The sequence below is a fragment of the Pan paniscus genome, chromosome 22 (assembly GCF_029289425.2).
Source record: "Pan paniscus chromosome 22, NHGRI_mPanPan1-v2.0_pri, whole genome shotgun sequence".
NCBI classification, from domain to species: Eukaryota; Metazoa; Chordata; class Mammalia; order Primates; family Hominidae; genus Pan; species Pan paniscus.
Genome location: NC_073271.2, coordinates 33,949,383 through 33,968,876, shown reverse-complemented (window position 1 = coordinate 33,968,876; position 19,494 = coordinate 33,949,383). Strand labels below are relative to the sequence as shown.

Below are 19,494 nucleotides of genomic sequence, written 5' to 3'. Positions count from 1 at the left end.
TGGCCCTCCTCTAATACCTCCCCTGTGGCTCTGGGGAGACATACCTCATTATTACCAGAACCGTGTGGAGGACCAGGCTCCCCATGTGGTCTCTAGGGAGTCTCATTGTCCTTTAGCAAGAAGGAAAATTCAGAATCTCCACTCTGTCTTCCCTGACACCATCCTGGCAACAGGTTTGGGTGCAGCATTACACCTGATAAGAGTGGAAGCCGAAGCTCCCCACCCAGCCTTTGCTTTCCAGGTGGAATTGCTGTTTTTTCTATAATGTTTGGCTACAGAGGTTATTGTTCAAAGGTTTTCTGTCTTCTTAGACTACCTCTCTCCTAGGTCTTTGGCTAAAGAATTCAAGCTTGGGGCATTTTTGTCTGCATCTATTGACATTTCCAATTTGCTAACATCTCCAGTATCCAGTCAGGGATAAACAATATAGAAAAAAAAAAAGAACTCAGAGAACTCACTCCCATGTTATTCCTCAGATACCAAGGTCCCTAGCTGGTATGGCTTCCTCTATTCACCTTTCAGAGTCAACTTAACTTTGTCATATATATTGTCCAGGATTTTTTTGTTGTGCTTAGTGAGAGGAATAGGAAAAAAAAAATCAATCTGCATCATCTTTGCCAAAGCTGAAATGAAGAAATTAACTGTAAATAGAGAAAAAAAAAAGAAAAGATAAAAGAACAACAGAGATTAGGACGGTGTTCCTCATTTTCCTTCTCAGAGATCTCTGTTGCTGAGAATCAATTATTAGATACCTAACAAAGGGGTCACCTTCTGTCCCGTCCCTCCTCTATCCAAACAGAAGTTCAAGCTGAAAACACACGACAAGAAGCACAAGAAAATAATACAGTTTCCATCTGTAAATTTTCCTCAGTCTCCAGCCCCAGTAAATGTCACATTTGGTTATAAAATTGAATTTCTCAAAGGAACATTTTAAAAATATTCCCCTGACTTAGTTTCTTTTATAATTATTGACACAGATGAGAGGTTGAAGAAGCACATCTTTCTGCACCCTACACTTTTTTGCATGCGTAGGGAACAAGCTGGCTTCCAGGGGTTATTCCAATAACTGGGACTCTCTGCTGTCCTGTTGACAATGCTGTGGCAGAGTTCAGCAGGGATAGTATCCTGTTTTGAGAACAGGCAACCACACCACTTCCCTGGATACTGATAGTGACCAGAGTGGCCTGGCTTGGGAAGGAGCTGTTATCATGCCCCACTGGGCTCCCTGTCTGATTAGGGGGCTGCACATGGGTTATACAGTATTAGGCAGTTTAGGCTTAAATCTCCTGTCACAAAACTTGATCATGGCCCTCCCAAAGGCTGTGTGTTTTCACAGATGCACACAGGCTGAGCCATGAATGAATGAATGAATGAATGAATCCATTACTCTTCACTGCAACCCAGCCAGTTCTCAAGGTGAAGCATGACAAATAGTCTCACAGCAGCATGCATAACCCTAAGCTTCCCTAGGATTCATTCCTCTAAATTGAAGTTATAGACATAAGTTAAAAGGCAGGAGAGAATTGAGCACCATGGTAACCAGAGTCCCCCACAGCACCTTTGCATGGGGCTCCGTAATACAACATTGCATCATTAGACAAACGTAAGCCATTCTAGTGACCATACCAAACTCACCACTGGGCTTGAGTGACTCCTTAAAACAGGGTCAAGCTGCTGGGCCGGGTGATTATTTTCTAAATCAGCAGCCTCCAACCTTTTTGGCATGAGGGACCAGTTTCATGGAAGACAATTTCTCCACAGACCAGGGGCAGGAGGAGGGGGTGGGGATGGTTTCAGAGTGAAACTGTTCCACCTCACATCATCAGGCAATAGATTCTCATGAGGCGTGCACCACCTAGATCCCTCACAGGTGCAGTTCAAATAGGGTTCGCACTCCTGTGAGAATCTAATGTCACTGCTGATCTGACAGGAGGTGCAGCTCAGGTGGAAATGCTCACCTACTGCTCACCTCATGCTGTGTGGCCCAGTTCCTAACAGGCTACGGACCAGTATTGGTCCACGGCCTGGGGGTTGGGGACCCCTGTTCTAAGTATCCCTTATATGTCAGAGTAACTAACCAGCCTTACCTTGGGGCCTGCCATCCTGCCCCTATCATCAGTCCCACCTGACCCCTGGCACCCCACAACCCACCTCTGATCAAATAAAAGAAAGAACATCATACAAAGAAAAACAAAAGGAATCAGGGATTTCTTTCCCTTGAACTATCACTACATCCCTGAAACCATTTTAGAAGAGCTCTTACAGGTCATTGTATTGCACTACTTTCTGGGGCAGAAATTCTTCTGGAAAATTCTGAACAAATGACTGGTCAGCATCTCATGTCAGGAAACTCACAGCTGTTCAGGGACATTCCATTCATTCTATGCATTCTTTGGTTGTGATTTGGTATTTCGTTTTACCCTTTTTGGAAACAGAGGAATTCATCCTTTATAGTGTTTCAGTTGCTCCTGGAGTTGTCAAGACTATTTCCTCTGACTTGCTCTGTTACTTTGTAAGTCATGGCTCCAAGAATGACAAGTCCTACATCCACAGTATGTACAGTTGCTAAGGGGCAGAGGGGATGCGCACTCAGAATGGGTTAGCCAGGGAGAATGTCAAACGGAAGTCAAACCTGAATTGAGGGATGAAGCAATGCAATGTGTTCAGAGACCAAAGGGGCTTGTCGGGCAGGAGCATAGTGTAGAAGTGATGAGCAATGGGCCTGGAGAGGTAGGTGGAGACTATGGCTGGAAGGGAAGAGTCCAGGCAAACCATGGAATGCAGGGAGCTGGGAGTGCAGAGTGGATGTTGGAAGACTCAGTTTGCTTAGAACTTGGATTGTGGGCAACCTGGAAAAGTAAAGGGGAAAGAAAGGAACTAATATGGCATCTGTTCCCTTTCCTCTTGGAAATAGAGATGGTTTGGCAATGCCTGTGGGTTGGATGAAGCCAGGTGGGAGAGGCATTGGCCACCGCAAGGCTTAGGATGTCTGGAAGATCACCCTGGAGGCAAGATAAGAGCCCCCAGAGAGACGCTGAACCAGAAAAGAGGCCATAGATTGAGAGTCATGAGACCAACAGGAAATTCCTGCCTGTTTCCAAGATTCAGCACTGTGGTTGAGTCCTGGGAAGCTAGGGACCAAACCTAGAATAGGTGCATCTTGGAAGCAGAGGTACCTGACAGGGAAAAGACTGCAGATGCTTGTCCACCACGGGCATGGGCTCTGTATGCTCCAGTTACCTGGACATCCTCAGTGCCTCCCTGCAGTCTTGCATAGTATTTTCTTTAAAGAAAATTTCCTGATAGGTCTGTGGTGATAATGCTTGTCCTATATTTTACAATATTTCCAGGAGCTCTAGGAAAGGAGAAATGAGTCACTCACCAATATTCCAAGAAACCAACTCCCCTGGGGAAATTTGTGAAACATTGTCTGGATATTGACGCTGAAAGTCGAGAGCTTGTCCCACAGTATTTCAAGCCAGGGAGGACACACACAGAGTTGGGTTTGGAGAAACTCTGGCAGCCATGTGGTCCAACTGTTTTCTAACTCTTATCTCTGCTACCCATCACTCTTAGAAGGTCACGTGCTCAACATGCTTTCAAGAAAGTACCCAGAGCAATGCTCCAAACACTCTCCTGCCATCTACGAACTCACGCTGAAGCCCAAAGGAATTGAGGCAACGTTAGTACAAACTTAACTTTGAATCTGATTTATCTTTGTGAGATATCCTCATACCTCAGTGTATTAGGACACTCCCTGGTCTGGTCAACAAGACCACAATGATGGCAGTATAAGGAACCAGTCAGGGTGACCTGTACATAGGGACCTTAGAAAGGCTATCTGGTGAGGCTAAGGCTCTGAGCCTTATTGCAAAGAGGGCTTTCTCACCTAAAGCATCCTACATGGCCTGCCTAGCAAAAATGTCACCTCCTTCAAGCACACCCCACAGATGTTTTTACCCCAAATTGTGAAAATTTCAGATTATTTTAGAAACTTTAACTGAGTATATCAGTGGTGAAAACTAACTTTACTCTAAAAAAATGGTACCCCATCCTGATAGGCAAGTTCTTTACTCTTCAAATCTGCTAGTCCCCGGGCTCACAGGAGAGCACACTCATTGGGTTTTGCCTCCACATCTCCCACCATCTTCCTTGGCTCACCAGCGTGGGTTGCCACGGTCTTCACACAGGCACCTTCCTCCTCCCACTGGTTTGCCACAACTCCAGCCCTGGCCTCCCTCCTGAGCAGCTGTCTGGCCTCCAGGGACCTCCAGGGCTTATGTCCTCATTGTCCATGCCAGCCTCCTGCTCTTCTTCTCACACCAAGCCTTGGTCCCCCTGTGACCTGCTGCTCCTCACGCACCAAGCTTCCCCACCTTTCCTCATGCCGTTTCTCCATCTGGAATATTCTTCCTTGCCCTCCCCTCTCCCATCACTCTTCTTCCCCTCCTTCACACCTTGAAGCTGCTTCCTCCGTGAGGCACACCCTGGTTCTGTGAGTTAGAACTACATTTTCTCCAGTCTCATTCTCTGTCTCTATTCTGTTTCTCCCCCTCCTTCTCCCCCTCCCTTCTCTCCTCTCTCTCTCCCTCTCTCTCTCTGTCTCTCCCTTTCTCTTTGCTCCCTCTGTTCCTCTTTCTATCAATGTCCTGTAGAACCCTTCTGGTGTTTTACCCTTGATACCACATATTGCAGCTATTTCTCTACACATCTTGCCTTCTGGACCAAACTGGAAGCTCTCTGAAGGCAGGTGTAAAGCTGGCTTTACCTGGATGTCCTCTTCTATCCAGTGCCCATCTTGTGCACATCAATAAATTTTCAGCATCGGATGATTGAAGAAGGATCTTAGACCTGGATTCTCACTGCTGCCTTCAGCATGAATGGCCTTCATTTCTAGGACTTCTCACCAGTTCTTAGGGATGCAGGTGGCACCGTGGTGCAGGATGCAGGTGCAAAAAGAAGACTTCTTGGGTTTGATGCTCAACTCTACTCCTTACCAGCCGTGTGATCTGGCATGATCTGCTGAACCGCTCTGTGCCTCAGTTTCCCCATCCTCAAAGTAGAGAAGACAGTACCATTTCACAGGGTCCTTGTGAGAATTAAGGAGATAGTCTAATGTGCTAATGCAGTGACAGGCTATAATAAATGTGAAGTAAACATTAGGAGTTACTATTTTTATATATTTTCATATTATATTTTTATGTATTTTATATTTATATTGCCCCAAACCATACTTGCATACTGACTACTCATTTCCATTTGTTTTTCGTTAGGCAAAAAACTAATTAGTGATTCTTAAATGCTGTGGCCTATATTTTTCGGCAGCAACTCAAGGCAACATAAATGATGCTGTACTAAGAGAACACTCACTTGCTTGGCTATCTGAGGATGTGGCATTTTCCATTTAAATCAGTCCTCAGGTGACCTGCCATTGCACCGTGTCAGGGAAGAGGAGGGGGGAAGGTGAGGAGGGGCCGGGGCTGGTGCATTTGTTGAGAACCTGAAGAACAGGGCGGGAGATTTGAGGGCTCCTGGTTTAACCAGAGGTGAGGCCCTGTTGAGGATACTAAGTTCATAAAATGGCTTTATCGTTTCCTACTTTGCATAAATGTTTCTTTAAATGGTTGTATTTTGGAAAAAAAAATCACAGTTTTCTGATGAATACAAGCACACATTTTAGAGAGATAAAAATATCTGAGATGCAAATATAACCGGTTTGAAATATATCAACCATGATGAGTTTCCCCCTCATCCTTAAAAGCCTACTTCTGGGTAGCAGAAAGCAAGGCAGCACCACCGAAAATGCAGACCTCACTGGGTTCTGCCAGCTCCTGTCCTCTGTCTGAGGGAGCCCCATGCAGCAGAAAAAAACCCTTTCTACCCTTTCTAGATACTCTGCATTCATGAATCAATCTCCTCTTCCCCATCCTCCTCTCTCCCTCACACACACACACACACACACACACACACAGTGTCTCAGCCTTAGCTCTGAGCTAAAGTCAGACTGTTATAATTGCCCTCATTAAAAACACCTCTGTCATTTTAGAGACTCAAAGAGAAGTATGTATCTGGCATGGACTCAGTAGAAAGCCGTACTCTCTTTAGCTGAAACAGATGTGGGAGTATAAATTACACACACACCCCCACAAGCAAGTTGCTGAGCCTTTATTTACTTCCCCAGGTGTGGAAGAGGGAATAAAGTTCAGACAGAAAATTAAATGCCCATTGCCCCTGAAAGTCAATGCTCTACCCGAGGAGTTTATGATTTAAACAAGACACTTAACGTTGTTTTTTTTTTCAGCATCTGTGAACATGTTTTACTCAAATATATCATCATGATTCCCCCAAACGTTTGATGTGTCTATGAATGCCTTTTATTAAATGTACAACAATACAACTTTAAGTGGAGTACCTCCTAGAGCAAAATAGCATAGCTCTTCCAAGCAGTGTGCCTAGGTTCTGGAGACCTTATATTCTGGAGCAGGGGTGTGGAAATACAGGTGTGGGTTGCATAGTCACCAGCTGTTGACACTGTTGATGAGTAGTTCCCTGAGGGGCTGGCAGCCATGGGTCTCGCTAATTTCAGGGAAATTTGCTTTGTTATTTTTGGCACAAATGCTAGAGGTCAATATTTGTCCTCAAATAGCAAGAACAGGTTCTAACTCTGGGTCCCCACACAGTAGCCAAACGGAATAATGATTACAAACCCACACATGGACATTACACTTGACTGTATTTATATACATTGTCTCATTTGTTCCTCAAACAGTCCTGTGAATCAGGCAGTGCAAATTCCACCTATCCCCACTTCACAGATGAGAAAATTAGAGCTTCCAAGATTAGTTAATGAGTGAATAAGAAGTGGTAAAACCATGACAAAAACCTTTCTAGACCCAGGCTTCCAAACTCTTATACATGTGCTCTCTTTCTCTCTCTCCCTGCCACTCTCTCTAAGAACGTCCAAGTGGGATAGACACAATAAGCAAGAACAAAAAATTTTCAGGCCAAAGTAAGTTCTTTTCTCCCAACAAGTATGATTCCTGCTTTTCTGATTTTCTTTTCATTTTAAAAGAACATGAGATGATTACCTCTGATATAAAAACCCTTGGCTCCCCCAGGGAAAGACATTTTTAACACAAGTTCATGAAACAAATATATCTGTCTTTTTCACCTTAAAATACCACCAATAATCACAGTCTATCAAAGCATGTTCAGGTATCCTCTTCATGTTGCTGACTTCCGCGGGAGTAAGGGATGGGGGACGGGGCAGAAAACAGCAAGCAGCGGACCACTTCTGAAATGAGCATACCAGGAAACAGTAGCTCCAAAAGTAAAATGACTTGTCCAGGTTCCTAGGGAGGTTTAGTGGTCAGGGCTTCTGGTCTACCACACACTACCTCCCAGCCATGACCTCCAGATGAGGCTATTGAGATGGGGCTTTGGAATTTTCCAGAGCTTCCAGAGTCCCTCAATGCCATAACAAATTATACAATGTGACACATGGATGCATTTGTGCACAAACAAACCTAAAGATAAAACTCAGGAAAATGGTCAGAAAGAGCAGGGGAGCCAGCAGAGACTGGGTCGTACCCAGCGGAGTTTTTAGGGATGAATTTGGAGAGGACAAGAATGAAGTGGAACTTGGAGTGTCTAGGCAGAGGGAATAGTGCTTGCCAAGGCAAGGAGGTAGAAAATGGTCATGGATTGCAGGGAGCTGGACCTAAGGTATGAGTGGAGAAGAAAGAACCATCGGTCCAGGGGCCCTGGCTCAAAGCAAGGACTGCATTCTCACTTGCTAAAGAACTGATGGATTTCAAGCAGGGAGAGGCCATGTCAGGTTTGTGTTTTAGATATATCCCCCAGAGCTATTTCATGATAAACCTTCAGGGTTGTAGCTGAGGGTCCAAGCAGGTGGAAGCAATGTTAATAGTCTCCTAAGTAGAGTGCAGCGAGGGAAGACCAACTTTAAAATATGCAAAATAGGCCGGGCACGGTGGCTCAGCCTGTAATCCCAGCATTTTGGGAGGACAAGGTGGGCGGATCACGAGGTCAAGAGATCAAGACCAGCCTGGCCAACGTGGTGAAACCCCGTCTCTACTAAAAAACACAAAAATTAGCTGGGCGTTTTGGTGTGCACCTGTAATCCCAGCTGCTCGGGAGGCTAAGGCAGGAAAATTGCTTGAACCCGGGAGGCGGAGGTTGTAGTGAGCGGAGATCATGCCACTGTACTCCAGCCTGGCAACAGAGCGAGACTCCATCTCAAAAAAAAAAAAAAATGCAAAATATCAGGGGGTGAGGAAGGAAGAAGAGGTGGACAGTGGGGATTCCATGGAGAGGTCAGGCAGTCTATGCAAATCTGGGCATTGCCAGCCATTCATGGAAATTAGGGACATTGTTGTGAATGAGAATACTCGAAGAAAGAACATAGAAATGGCAAATCTAGGAAACTTCAACACCGCACTGGGACTGTTGTGTAAGGGATCTTGGCTAAATGGGCTTAGGTTTGATGGACCTTAAGATTTCTGGGAGAGCAGAGGTTGTGGATAAGGGAAAGAGATCGGCTCCCTCTAAATCCTTTCCTGGCACATCACACTCTTCCCTGGGCTTCAGTTTCATCAACTGCATCACTATGGCGTTGGACTTGACAATCTCTGAAAGAATCACTTCCAATTTTAATATGCTGTAATTCTAAATCTCTTCCCAGTAATGTAAATCCAACAACCAGGAAATTTGCTGTGAAGGAAACTCTTGGCTTTAAAATAAGGAGAATTTGCTTGGGACCAAGAATGAAATGTAAATGCTTTATTGGATATACATGTCGTGTAACTGCAAACATCAACTTTCTGATAATGAGGGAAGGACATAAGGAGTTTAGAGACATCCAATAGAATAACTAAACCACTTACACCAAAACATATGTCATGATTTCCACCATAAGTTATGATATAGATGAGTCAGTCTGGGAGAGCTATATTTAGGATTTTAGGAGCCTCTCCCCACTTAATGTCAGAGGATTCCATTTAACTACAGGGAAGAGGAAATTGCTGGTCCAGGCAGTATTTGACATCTCTAGGACTAAGATATCCAGCACATCTGAACAAAAATAGCTGCAAGGACCACCCACCAGCAAGAATGGGGTCCAGAATGTGGCAGGGTCCTTAGGTCACAAGAGATAAAGTGGTGACACACATACTCAAGAAAACAGACACACTAAACAGGGCTTGTTAAAAATGTAATGCCTGGAATCTGGACGCCTATGGTTTGGCGTTGGGGGGTTCTCACTGCTGTTGCCATCAGAGGAGGGTCAGGCTGAAGAGATTTGTGATCCAGAGTGAGGCCTGATGGAGCACAGACCCAGAAAATGGGGAAGTCAAGTCACAGACCAGGACACAAGGAGAGCTAGTACAGCTAGACAGACTGACACAGCAGAGCTGGGCTATGAGGGGAAGCTGAGAGTCACTGACAGGACACGCAGAGACAGAACAAGCTCTGGGACCAACTTCACTGAGTCCCTGCCATGGAACAGCTTTTAGGCCTGAATTGTCACAACCCGCTGGGGTCGGCTGGTGAGCAGCCACTGTGCACGCTCACATGAACCGGCATTGTGTAAGAGGCTCCTCTCTGCCTGTCTTATTCAGCTCTGTGACGTGCCACCTAGCCTCTCTACTGGCCCACGCCATGCTGTTTCTCTGCATGTTGACATAACCCAAGTGGTAGGCTAAATATCACGGGTGAAATTCCACAGCAAGCAGGTTGACAGATTACAGCTCCTTAGCTCCTTCTGTTCTCAAGGGCAATTATTAGTTTAAGTAAGAGGTGGTGTGCTGATTTCGTTGTCATGAATACAGGGCTGTGGAAATCAAGAATACTTGCCATGTGCGAAGTTGTTTGTTGCCATTCAATCAAAGCATACCCTTCCAGTTTGAGAACAGTGTCATAAGGAGGATGAATAATGATCTTGCTATCCGTACTACAACACCCAAGCCATGACACATCAGTTCAAGTGTTAGCCAAACTGCTAGACTGTACTCAGCATTGTACCAGGGCCATGGGGAAAAGCAAATACCACCCCGGGCTTCCAAGCACTAAAATGTTGATGGCAGAGGGGCTGGAACACAACAATGTGAAACCATGAGTAAACTTCATAATGATGACATGGGAAAGAACACTACATTTGTCCATAAACAAAAGGTCAGAGAAAGACAACAGTGTAAAATAACAAGATAATGTTGTCTGCCTGTTGATTTAGCAAAGGTTAGGAGTCAAAAGTGCTAGTGCCACTGGCAAGCTGGCAAGAATGTAAGGAACTGAACACTTTTATACACTGTCAGGTACAACCTTTGTGGGGGACAGTTGAGCACTATATGTCAGAATTTTTAATATTTAGACTTTTTGACCAAGCCATACCTCACCTTAGGATTTATCCTCAGAAAATACCTTGCACAGGACAAGTGCACAACCATATAAGTTCCAAGATGCTCATCCCAGTGTTTTATGAAGTAGTGAAAAATTCTAAGTAAATTAAATGGGATCTGGTAAAGGAAATGATGATATAATCCATGATGAATACTATGCAGTCATTAAAAAATGATGACATATTCTACCTTTATTGGCATAGAAAGATACATGATATGATGTTAAGTGAAAAAGTTGCTTCAACACAAAATGTGTATATGACATATTTATCTCTATGAAGATAGGATCATATTCCCATATCTGTAAATATGCACAGGTAAAGAAATAGGCCTAGAAAGCAGTCACCAAAATGTAACCATGATTTCCTCTGGGGGTGACATTAGATTTATAATTTTCAGTTTTTTTTCTGAAGTTTTTAAATAATGAACATATTTTAGTTTCACAGAAAAACAAGGCTACAAAAAAAAGTATAATAATAGTGGGCAATGTTGCAGTTACTACATATGTTAGGAACACAAAGAAATTAAACCCAAAGAACTGTGGAGAAGTTAAAGAGAACTTTTCAGTAGAGATGACCAGTATTCTTAATAGCTCCAAAGTCATTTTTTAATTAGGACAGATTCAATTTCTGTATGTATTATTCTGGCTTTCAAACTCAGTGGGTTATAACCTATATCTCGGTTAAAACAAAATGTTTTTAGCCCAAAGTAGATAAGGTTATAAACCCATCAAAACTTATGACTTTTTAAAGGCTCCAGGAACCCAAAAATCTAAGACAAAGAAATATGTATAAAATCTATTTAGTTTTTTGGAAAGAAGAAACCAAATGACTACAAAAATATCAACTCCAAAAATACCAAGAAAGCTTCAATGGGGGAAAACAGAGAGGAAAAAAAATTGGCATATGGATGTCAAAAATCCAGTGTCAAAGAGGTTTTGAAAACTGGTCGTGCGTCACCAATTATATATATCCAAGATCAGTGTGACAGATGCTCATTTCCAAGAGCAATGGGAAGCTTTTTAATGCCCTAAAAATCTCTTTTCAGTGACTGACTGATAATATAACTATCATGTGGGTTTTTTATTCATTTAATTATTGGAAACCAAATTCTGACCTAGGAAAAAGAAGGAAGAGAGATATAGCTGTAAATGGCAATTAGATCAATTCATATCTAAGACATGTTTTACAGATAATTGTCTTTTCTTCTCACCTCCAGGAAAAGCACAAAGAAGAAACTGCAACAATGGCCAAGCTGACAGAATCCATGAGTGAGTAGCTTCAAATTTATTATTTATCTTTTGTTTTGAATGGGAAAATGCAAAATCGCACAAAAAAGACATCCCGTGTGATGATCTGATTTGTCCTTCTCTTTCGCTCTTACGGGACCGAGATCTGTTTCACACGTACCGCATCATGTTGATGTTACTTTATGCGTTATTTGGAGTTCATCTTGCTTGAGGTCAAATTCTTTGCTGAAGCTGTTACCCACAGTATGGAGCTGAAGAATAAAAATAGATGTTATTTGTAACACTGCATTGGGGATTGGGACTCACAATAATTTCAACCTGACTTTTAGGAGGTTTAGTCAAAGTCAGCTGAAGTTTTTTCTGGGCATCCATCTATTCCACGGGCTGGATGATCTAAAGAGAGGAAAGAATGGTAAATCATTGTTAAACCTTTCAGGTGTCGTTCAGAAATTTCAGACAGAACTGTTAAAAAATGGAGTGCTTGCAGTATAAATAGCTTGTAATGATTTAGGTTTTGAACATAGCGTTATAGTGCTCTTAAGCTAAATAGGATACACAAAGCATTTTTAAGAGGAAAGGGGGCTGGGCACAGTGGCTCATGCCTGTAATCCCAGCACTTTGGGAGGCTGAGGCGGGCAGATCACTTGAGGTCAGGAGTTCAAGATCGGCTTGGCTAATATGGTGAAACCCTGTCTGTACTAAAAATGCAAAAATAAGCTGAGCATGGTGGCGCATGCCTGCAATCCCTATTATGGCTATTTGGAAGCTGAGGCAGGAGAATCACTTGAACCTGGGAGGTGGAGGTTGAAGTGAGCCAGGTGTACTCTAGTCTGGGCAACAGAGCAAGACCTGGTCTCAAAATAAAAAATAAAAATAAAAAAGGAAAGTGGAATTTATTAGAATAAAGCCTTCTTCAAATGAGAAATGCAGTTTTCTATGATGAAGTCTAATTATTAAAGACCATATGAATATGAAATACAAGGCATATTTTTTTCCTTTGAAAAATGGAAATTTCTCCCGATGATAGATTTCATATGGAAAGTTACAATGGAGGCTTACGAACACTTCTCCGTGAACACCTTATTAGATTTGGCCTGCAAAAATTAACCATTAATGTTGCCCACATTTAACTGTGCACCTTCCTCCTCCTCTAATCATGAGACTATTAAATACAGGTCTTCCTCTGTAGCATGGTAAGTGAATCTTTATTCCAAAATATCCACCCATACCAAGAAAATATAACGTTAAAAAGTTATTTACATTGATTTCCTTTCATTCCTGACCCCAAACCTCTGTGTAATTTTACAGAAGTCTTGAACACATGCTAATTTCACTGTGATGAAAGGACTGGGTAAAGAAAAAAATCCCTTCAGCACTGACACCCCTCTCCCCTGCTCTTATTTCTGTATCATCTCCTGCCCTGCTCTCTGCTCCGTCCTTTTTTTCCACCTATAGCCTTGCAAACTGAAAATGTTAAAAGAATTTACAACTTGGTTTGAAAAACCCCAAACTGGTTGTATTAGTCCATTCTTGCACTGCTATAAAGAATTACCCGAGACTGGGTAATTGATAAAGAAAAGAGGTTTCATTAGCTCCACAGTTCCACAGGCTGTACAGGAAGCATGGTGCTGGCATCTAATCAGCTTCTGGGGAGGCCCCAGGAAACTTACAATCATGGTGAAGGGCAAAAAAGGAGCAGGCATGTCACATGGCCAGAACAGGAGGAAGTGGGGGGAGGGGGTTCCATACACTTTTAAACAACTGGATCTCTCGAGCACTTACTCAGTATCACTAGAGCAGCCCTGAAGGGGAAATCCGCCCCCGTGATCAAATCATCTCTCACCAGGCCCCACCTCCAACATTGGGGGTTACAGTTCAATATGAGATTTGCGTGGGGACACAGAGCCAAATCATATCACTGGTTCTCTGTAAGTGAAAGCATCCTAAAGTGATGAAATGTGCTCTTCTCAGACCTGGAATGAAAGAATGTGGCCAGTGCCATCACAAAATGGACCAGCCTGTATTGTCCAAATATGCAGTGGATCCGTGGGCCTTATCAACTAATTCACAATCCACAGCACATGAGCAGATTTCTTTCTAATCTTTAAGTCCAAATTCGCCAACACGTTCTCTAAATGACAGGAGGATCAGTGGCTTAGAACCTAAGCATCATTGTCCATGAATGGAGTCTCAGGTGTCTGGGTGAATTACATCAGATGGTGTTGCACATAAGTTATGATGCTAACAGTTTTCCCAAGGCTTCTGTTAGAAATGGATACTCTGGTTCAGTGAATATTATTTTTAACTCACCTGACTGAATTGGATGGGTACCGTACTGATTAATATTTCTGATAAAGCTATTTTTATTTTTCCATCTATATTGGTTTCCAGATACATTTAAATAAGAGCTCTTCACCTGACTATCGATTTATTGGTTTTAGGTTTCAGGTTTGGCTGGACAATATTTCTAATGATTTTGGTCTGTGAATCAACTGTCATAAGAGAATTCTATCAAAGTTGAATTCCGAATCCTTGGGTCGATGACTGGGTACACCCATTCTTCTAGTGTGCTCTGTCATTATGAAAAAGATTGCATAAATGTTTCTCAATGCATAAGGAAATTTAAAAGTTGAGAACAGACCTTAGAGTCATACCCAATGTCCGAGTTTATTGGTCCTTACAAAGATACAGCAAATTATAAAATATATAAGATATGAGGCAACTTCTATAGATGCTACAAATGCTAATCATGTGGTCAACATACCAAACATATCATTTAAATTAAACTCATGACTAATTAAATATACCACACACTTATTTTACATAGAAATCTACAATGAAATACATAATTAGGTAAGGATATTCTATCAGTAGGCTGAGCAAAGAATTAACATATAATTACCACACAATAAAATTGATGGGAACATAAACCATGGCCACACTCTGGAAGAAAAAAAAAAAAACAGACAGAACCATGAATACCCAAAACACAATGCTATGAATGGGTTTCCAAAGCCAATAAACACTTTGCTTGTTAAACTGCCAAGCAAAAACCATCTGGTTACTAGAACATCTCTATGTTTAACTAGAACTGGATAGGGATTCTTCTCCCATCACCCTAGGTGTCCACATGCTAGCAAATGGCTAGCCACATCAATGGCTAAGCAAATACCATAATGGGAAAGGAATGTCTTCTTCTAGAGCAGGGAAGAGGTGCATTTCTTTCCGCTACGTGCCATTCATCAACCACCTCCAAAAAGTCAACTTCGATCATTTTTTTAAGGGCAAGCAAGAGATAGATTTTAAATGTTTGATTAACATTAGCAAATTTTAAATGTTTGATTAAAACCACCTTTATTTTTCTGAGGACTTTGCTGTGAAAAAAATTACAGCAACTTTAATAAATTAAAAATACTTTAAAATATTTTACGTCACATTATTGAAACGAGGATGGGCATGGTAAGGATAAGGAAAAAAATGGAGAAGGGAAGAAAAGTAGATGTGGAAGAAGAGATAGAGAAACAACAAAAACACGCACAAAGCATAGAGAAAATATATGTACGGTATATGAGGAAAGCCCAAGAGAAGGGGGTATTAAGGAGGACTGAGACAGAATTACAAGGAGCAAAGACAAGACCGGTAGGCAAAGAGGGAGAGGAGGTAGGGAGAGATTTAACAAAGAGAGGGTCCATGGGGTCTAAAAATTAGCAAACTTAAGTGTGGCAGTTCACAGCCTGTGAACTTTCAACCTTCCAAAGGCTGCCAATTTTTTTAAATCTTTTTTTATATATAATACTTTAAGTTCTGGGATACATGTGCAGAATGTGCAGATTTGTTACAGAGGTATACACATGCCATGGTGGTTTGCTGCACCCATCAACCCATCATCTACATTAGGTATTTCTCCTAATGTTATCCCTCCTCTGGCCCCCCAACCCCTGACAGGCCCTGGTATGTTATGGTCCCCTCCCTGTGTCCATGTGTTCTCATTGTTCAACTTCCACCTATGAGTGAGAACATGCAGTGTTTGGTTTCCCGTTCTCGTGTTAGTTTGCTGAGAATGATAGTTTCCAGCTTCATCCATGTCCCTGCAAAGGACGTGAACTCATCCTTTTTTATGGCTGCATAGTATTCCATGGTGTATATGTGCCACATTTTCTTTATCCAGTCTATCATTGATGGGCATTTGGGTTGGTTCCAAGTCTTTGCTATTGTGAACAGTGCCACAATAAACATGTGTGTGCATGTGGCTTTATAGTAGAATGATTTATAATCCTTTGGGTATATACCCAGTAATGGGATTGCTGGGTCAAATGGTATTTCTGGTTCTAGATCCTTGAGGAATCGCCACACTGTCTTCCACTATGGCTGAACTAATTTACACTCCCACCAACAGTGTAAAAGTGTTCCTACTTCTCCACATCCTCTCTAGCATCTGTTGTTTCCTGACTTTTTAATGATCACCATTCTAACTGGCTTGAGATGGTATCTCATTGTGGTTTTGGTTTGCATTTCTCTAATGACCAGTGATGATGAGCATTTTTTCATATGTTTGTTGGCTGCATAAATGTCTTCTTTTGACAAGTGCCTGTTCATATCCTTCACCCACTTTTTGATGGGGTTGTTTGTTTTTTTCTTGTAAATTTTGTTTAAGTTATTTGTAGATTCTGGATATTAGCCCTTTGTCAGATGGATAGATCGCATCAAAAAGTGGGCTGCCAATTTTTTAACACTACCCTTTGAAATGTTAATATCTATTTGCATCTTCACAGTGGATATTTTCATACTTAGACTACCAGAAGCCCATTCCAAATGGGGCAACCAGAAAGCCCACACTGGAGGGTTAGGGTTAGGGTTAGGGTTAGGGTTAGGGTTAGGGTTAGGGTGACTCTCAGCTTGCTCGCTGGTAACCAGCACTTTACCACTACACCCACTGACTGAAATGAAACTGAAAGCCTGATTCTAGTGGAGGCTCCCAATATTGTCTAAAGACAGGCATGCAGTGACCCAAACCGTGCCATCATCAGAGGTGACACAGCCTAGTAGACTCTGTCCTGGCCTCTCAGATGATGACAAATTGGAGATGTGCAGAGGCAGGCAAATAGCCTGAAAGTTCTGAATCATGGTCTGCATGTAATACTTTGCAGGCTGTTCTTACATAAATTTCCAAAGGTAATTTTCTTCATGGTCATTGTCTGCTGACACATCACTGCCCTCCAACCTTGGAGGTCCTGGGAATGCATGAAATACAGCCCACGAAGTCTTGCCACATGGCTTCATTGATATTTAAATTGTAATCAGATATCTGGTCTTGTGCATGGTGTTGGAGTTGCAAGAGTTGAACAGGCAGTGGACTTGGCCCTGATGTCTTCTCCTGGCTGCAGGATCCCTTCCCTAGGACCCCCCCGCCCCACCTCAGGGTTCTGCTGGCAAGCTGAAATCACACTTCTGTCCCCTTCTCTGCATCAGTTGTGTGTCTGCCATGCATTACTGCATCAGTAAGTGGGGGTCGCCTGAGCTACCTGTGGCTGTCTCTCCATCTTGGCAGAAGGAATTGGCTTCCTCTTGCTTTCTGTCTCTATCCTGCCAGTCTCTCTCAGGCATGCCCACTCCCCACTTTTCCTTGGCAGCCAGAGCATCCCTAGGGGTTGTCGTCATGAGCCATTCTACCCCAGCCATCCCTTTGGGCATGGTCCACCTTGAAATCACCACCATAACACATCCACATGGAGCAGAGAAGAGGCACTCATCATTTCCAAATAAATAACAGAGCAGCAGCTTTATTCTGAGTAGCTCCAGGGACTGAATCTTCATCCAGCCAGAAACAGGCAAAAAGACTATGGTTTCTTTTTCTGCAAAGAGTCAAGGACCTGCTCTGTGAGGGGTTCAGAGGTCTTGGCTGTCTGCTTTGATATAGAGGGAATTCCTCCTATGACTAAAGAAACAGCTCAAATTTAGTACAGATTTGAAATGCTGTTGTGTCAGATGAAATGAAGACAGAGAACCAATTACAATCACCACACATTAAATTAGCTCAATTAAAGCAGAGTGGTTTTTAATCATTTATTCCCTTTTTTATGGGGTGGTTATTATAGCTCTGGCATTGTGTTAAGGCACAGAAAGACAAAAAGATGGGGTTCCTGCCTGCACCAGGCGCAACATTTGGGGGCAAAGGAGGCAAGAGAGTAACAGCTATGACATGTGGCATGCGCTCTTGAAGAAGCATCCTGTAAGTCGCTGCAGCTTGCAGGTGCAGGCCACGAGGCTTTCCTTTTACAGACCCCAGTGTGCTCCTGCATCAAAAAGGCACCTAAAGGATGATCAGGGTTCCACCAGGCAGCCAATGGGACTGTAAGTGCTAGAACGTCATGCGGGAGGACAGAGGTGGCGGAAGAGCAAAGCATTGATAGCAGATGACTGGGCAGATAGGAGAGGTCAGATTATAAAAGGGCCTGTATGTGGCTTGGATTTTTCCTGTGGGTAATGGGGCAGTGCTGAAGGTTTCAAAGAAGATCAGCATTTTAGAAGGAATCCACTGAGGCATCATGGCGTGGATTGCAGGTTGGGCATACACGGACGAAAGAATCCAGGAGATGGCACACCGCATGAGCTGAGAGGCTCTGGGGACCTAGACAAGAGTGGATCTGAAATGAATTTAAGAGGTGGTGACCAGTGGGATGTAGTGGAGGACAAGAAAGGACTTTGAGCTTAGGGGAGAGGCTTGGCGAAGCTTTCGAGACACCCCAGGGCTAGAAATGCAGGTGGTAGAAGGAGTCATTTGAGAAGCTGTTACAATTGGTTCAAATGCAAATATATTGAGTTTAGGGTTTTCCATTGGTAGGCACAGCCTTCAGTCATTTGGAGTTATTTTTGGTCCACAGTCAGTGTGCCTTTTGGGAAAGAACTCCCTACTCTCTAGGATACAAATAGGGCAGGTGTGTGTATATCAGTGGCATGAGGCTAAGTTATGTTGCAATAACAAAAACATCTCTGTGGCTGAACGTACATGCATATGCACACAGGTTTATTTCTCCTTTATGCCACTTGTCCACGCTGGTCAGCCATGAACTGGACATGTTAGGGTCACCCTGGGACCCCCACAGTCTAGGAGGCTGCATCTCCACCTGCGTTTTCACATCCATGGCCATGGTGGGGAAGAGCACATGGTATATTGACCCTGCATCTTAAAAATTCCATCCAGAAGTGCCACATGACACATGTCACTTCTGCTCTGATTGCATTAGCCAAAGCAAGTCAATAACCTCGCCTAACTTCCAAGATGAAGGGGGCACAATTCCACTCTGTGTTTGGAAGGAGGATGTATGGTCACCAGAGGACAGAGGGGCTGAACTGCATGCTAGAAATTCCGAGAAGTCAGCCGGGTGCAGTGGCTCATGCCTGTAATCCCAGCACTTTGGGAGGCTGAGGCGGGTGGGTCACCCGAGGTCAGGAGTTCGAGACCAGCCTGGCCAACATGGTGAAACCCGTCTCCACTAAAAATACAAAAATTAGCTGGGCATGTTGGCACATGCCTGTAATCCCAGCTATTCTGGAGGCTGAGGCAGGAGAACTGCTTGAACCCGGGAGGTGGAGGTTGCAGTTAGCCAAGATTGCGCCATTGCACTCTAGCCTGGGCAACAAGAGTGAAACTCCATCTCAAAAGAAAAGAAAAGAAATGCCGAGAAGCCAGACTGGGGGACAGGGAGATAATCTACTCTCAGCAATGGCTGGGGACCACCACTACCTCTAGGTCATAGGGATGGAAAGGGGCGACAGAATTGGAACGACAGCCTACCTGTCTGATGAAAGCTTGAGCCATGCAGGAGGTAT

General features: G+C 43.3%; 1 protein-coding gene across 2 annotated transcripts in view; it reads left to right on the top strand.

The window, feature by feature from the left end:
* KCNJ6 (potassium inwardly rectifying channel subfamily J member 6) overlaps positions 1-19,494 on the top strand; it is a 312,281-nt gene that overhangs the window by 65,046 nt on the left and 227,741 nt on the right. For both annotated transcript variants that reach the window (XM_003823940.6, XM_034948186.3), the window contains exon 2: positions 11,634-11,685. In XM_003823940.6, the coding sequence (XP_003823988.1) occupies positions 11,661-11,685 (25 nt within the window). In that variant the 5' untranslated portion in view covers positions 11,634-11,660. The remainder of the gene's footprint in view (positions 1-11,633; positions 11,686-19,494) is intronic.